At 35.4% G+C, this 4,451-nt stretch overlaps 1 protein-coding gene across 1 annotated transcript in view; it reads right to left on the bottom strand.

Annotated features, from left to right (window-relative positions):
• LOC110336993 (carcinoembryonic antigen-related cell adhesion molecule 5-like) overlaps window positions 1–4,451 on the bottom strand; it is a 68,132-nt gene that overhangs the window by 19,697 nt on the left and 43,984 nt on the right. The window contains exon 3 of the mRNA XM_021219738.1: window positions 974–1,333. Within this exon, the coding sequence (XP_021075397.1) occupies window positions 974–1,333 (360 nt within the window). The remainder of the gene's footprint in view (window positions 1–973; window positions 1,334–4,451) is intronic.

Raw genomic sequence — 4,451 nt, 5'->3', positions numbered from 1 at the left:
ATATATATATATATATATATATATATATATATATATATACTCTCATGCCCACTTAAGTTTGAGATGATGCCTCCCCTTAACTCTTTGTGACTTTTGTTCCAATTTCCTTTATTGCTAAGCCACCCACTATTCAAGCTGATAGGTGTGCTGCTGCTCTGCCCTGCAGTCCATGGGATTGGGGCAAATGAGGGCAAGGAGAAGTCTGAACTTTGCAGACTCAGGTATTAGAAAAGGTTCAGATCGTAGAATAGCTGGCTTCAAGTGATCTTGACACATGCTAGAGTCCTTTGAAATATGGAAGCCTCAGTTTAATATGACACTACTAGAGTTACCCATAGTATATATTGTTTAATGGGATATTGATATTGCAGGATCCAGACCACTGCAGGACAATCCAGCCCTGGGTGTATGATAAAAGAGAACAGATCACATTGAGCAAACCATAAGGGGCAAACCAGTATGCAGCACTCCTCATTTTAGCTGCATGAGGTTGTAGATTATATTTACAAACCTCTGAAGCTTGGACCTAATAAATACCCCAGTTTGAAATTATTGGCCCAAAACCCTGGTTCCCTGTAAGCAGTGAAAAAAGTAAGAATAATATTGCAAATGATCCTCAGGGTCCCCTGTGGTTAAGCCTGGTTCAGTTGACTGTGGTCAGGGCTTCCTGGTACTCACTTCCCTGTGAGAATGCAATGGTTTCCTCATTTTCATGTCTAGAACTCTGATTTTTGGCAGACTCAGACTTCTTAATCTGAGTTGCTTTCCATCAATTACTTGTTTGGTACAAGGGAAAGTCACACAATATAGTCTGATTTATGGCTGTTTGACATCATTATGTGTATTCTTCACTAAGTGCTTAAAGCATAGCATGGGAACACAGTGCAGTGTGGAAAGGAGATACAGTCTAGGCATGAGAATCCTGTGTGTCTAAGCCCCACCCTGCATTAAACAATCACAGAGAACCACTTACTGTCCGTGTACAGTTGCACATGTGCTACTTCATCTTTCAGATCTGTACTCATAGTTCGTAGAGTATAGAATCCAGTATCATTCTGCGTAAGTTCCTTTAGCAGCAGGGATCCATTGCTGTATACTGTCTCACGACCAGTGTGTGCAGGCCCTGGAACACTTGAATTTGTGGCTTTTATGTGTCTGGTAACCTCAAATTTCTTCACTGCAATAACTCCTTTGTACCAGAAAAGGGATAGAAGATTTTTGGGGAGATTTTTAACCAGTAGGAGAACACTTCCCCCTTCAGAAATGCTGGGTGGCACTGATTCAATGGTGAGCTTGGCATGGGGAGAAATGTGCTCACATGTCCAAAGAGATGCTAGAAACAAAAAGAGAGAACCATATAATATACAATGCTTTTTGGTAATAAGAAGCCCTGTATCCTGCCCAGGTATGTTCATTGTTAGCCTAACTGTATGGGTTAGTGTCTCTGTAGCCTACTTTGTGTTCCTGCACTTCTAATTTCTTCTACATGAAAGTCTCTACTCAGGTGTCAGCATGGCTCTGACTCACTGCCCTTGATTTACCTGATAACATTCAGTGTAGGTTAGTATTGGGTTGATGCCTCCCGTACCTTTTCCCCTACACACCCTGTAGCTTAACTCTCTGACTCTTTGCTGTTAATGTTCTCTTCCTCTTGTTGTTCCAGTCAATACTTGACATCAACTTCAAGGTTAAGTTTTTACTTGCCATTCTTCTTGTCAACTAGGGCAGTGGCATCATGAGAACTGTTATTTGTCTTATAATATTTAAGAAAATGTATCCTGGAAAACTACCAGATACCTATGGATGAAACTCTTTTGTTATATTACTATGCATGTCCTTAGATTTATTTCAAATATTAGTTAATTTTGGCATACCATGCTAAATTTCTTCACTTTTAAAATTCTTACTTATTTACAAATTACACTGTGTGAGTTCATGTGTATGGGTGTGTCACAGTGTGTATAGGTAGGTAAAAGATATAATGCCTATGTTGAGTTCAGAGGACACTTTGAGTTCATTGATTCTCATGTTATGAGACAATGATGCAAATGCCTATGTCCATTGAACTATATCACTGATCAACACCTGCTTAATTTTTTCTTTTGGTCTGGTAAATCATAGCTGAGAGCACCAGTTTTCAGAAATTTTTGATAGTGGTTAAGTTTATGTAAGAAAACTCTCACACTTGTCTTTACAATTTCTTTTTCATTGTGTGCTTCCTGAGGCTGAGCCTCTGTGTGATTCTGAGAATTCTCTCCTAAAACATTGATACTCCTCTCAAAATCTTACTTAGGAGAATCCAGACAGTAGAGTGATTTATTCTCATGATCTTCCTCACCTATTAGAATGAGCTCCTGACAATTTATGTACTGTCGTAAGATTTTGATCACACTGTGAACCCTGAGGTTTTGTTATTTACTGGAAAACGTTTTCTAGTTGTGCAGTTCAACCTCACCTTTAGTCCAAGAGCTTTCTGTTTATTTTAAACCATAAGTCAAGAGTCAGGACAAGCAACCAGTTGACAGGGAGTAAACATAAAAATCTAGATTAAGAAGGAGTCAGGGGGATGAATATAGCTACTCACAGGAAGAGGGGAGGCATATTCAATTTGAAAGGGTTTTGTGAAAGCATAGAGAATGAGAACTCTTTATTGGGGGTATATTAACTGAGGAGGAAGATCAGTTAGGTGTTTTCTCTGCTTCTCATTTTTAGCAGGCTCTCACACAAGCATCTGGCTCCTGAGACCTTTTTGGTAAAATTGAGAGTTTTTTTTTTTTCAAAAAAAACACCATTTGACACACCAATACCTGGCACAAGCACCAGGACAGAGAAATCATTCCAGATTCACACAACCTGAAAAGCCATCAGATTTGGTAAATCATCTGAAAAGTAATCAAAGAGAGACTTAAGGATGGAAAATGCCAAAATATAAGGAGCTAGGACCCTATATATAGTGCTGCCTTAGATGACTTGACAATAGCAATAGATAATGGAAATATAATTGAGACTGGCATAATGGCAATTACAACTACTATTGGTCTGTTAATTCATACTTTATCCTCAATAGTCATAGATTTATAAGTGAAAAATAAGAAAAAATACTCAGACACAGAGGAATTTAGACAAGAATCTACCACACCACCACATGATGAAACTGAAGAGGGGAGCCCAAGGTCAATAGAAAATGAAACTTAGTTATTCCAATTACTATACAAGAACTACCAGCAGACAACACACATCTACATTGTTATGAAAATTTTAAATGATGTCCTAAAAACATATGATATATGAGAAGATTCAAGTAAATGATCATATTATATGGAATGCATTCACCCTATGTGAAGTACATATTAAATTTATGGACAACTCAGAATATAATTATCCCCAAAGACTGGAAACACTTGATAACAACATTATTAGATGATGATCTTCAATTACAAAGGTGAACACATTAGAAAGAGGAAGCAACAGCCATCAAACAATGAAATAGTGATAGAGGTACTAATATTTCCCAAGTTCAGTTGCTAGGTGAAGGTTAATATGCTAAGTTACAAAGTCATCTTAAATCTGATAATCACACCCAGGTTCTTTGTCAATTAATGCCTTTAAATTCTTGGGACAAATTTGAAGAATAAGGAATGAGGACAGAGTCATTTACTAAATTTATAAAATTCCCCAAATAATTTTTCACTGATTTTCTTTTCAAAGATTGACATCAGCTGTAAATAAAGTAGTATTGGATCAGAACTCAGACAAATGTTAATCAAATCTCTGGTATTTGAAAATTCTAACTTAGAATGCAAAAGAGTGATTAGAACTTTAAAGGTAAGATCAAAACCAATTGATGGATGATTAGAAATATGGATAATACCCACTTTCACATTTATGATGCTACTTTAATGGGAGAAGCAATTTATAAAAGTTTTAAGAAAAATCAAATTCCAGATTATTTAATTGTTATAAACAAGGTCATTTGTAAAAAAGAATTGTAGGCAAGATGTTTTTAGAAACAAGGCTTTTTTCTAAAGAAAATCTAAAAAGGAGTTCCCACATTTCTTTTTTTTTTTAATTTTTTTTTAATTATATATTATGTGTTTAATATAATATATATTATATAACATATACTATATATTGTTTCACATACCCCCAAATCTGTTATTAAATGCATGAAAGAATACCTTTCAAGAGAATTGGGATTTTAATATGATATGATTATATTTATTTCTGATCACACTGTCTGACAAGATTTCTATCATTTCTATCATTTCTAGCGTGTTAGCATAGCCAGACCAGCTACCTAATATTGCTATTGGAAAAATAATTTCACTCTTTCTGTATCTTTACTTAATATGAAAAGAATATAGATTAAAAACCAATACAATCTCTTTTTTTTTTTTTGTTTTTTTTTTTTTTTGTTTTTTTTTCTTTCATGACATTTTATTCTTCTCTTT

Source organism: Mus pahari, chromosome 19 (genome assembly GCF_900095145.1).
Source record: "Mus pahari chromosome 19, PAHARI_EIJ_v1.1, whole genome shotgun sequence".
Lineage (NCBI taxonomy): Eukaryota > Metazoa > Chordata > Mammalia > Rodentia > Muridae > Mus > Mus pahari.
Note: the sequence above shows the minus strand (reverse complement) of the source record. Positions and strands in the feature narration are given on the sequence as shown.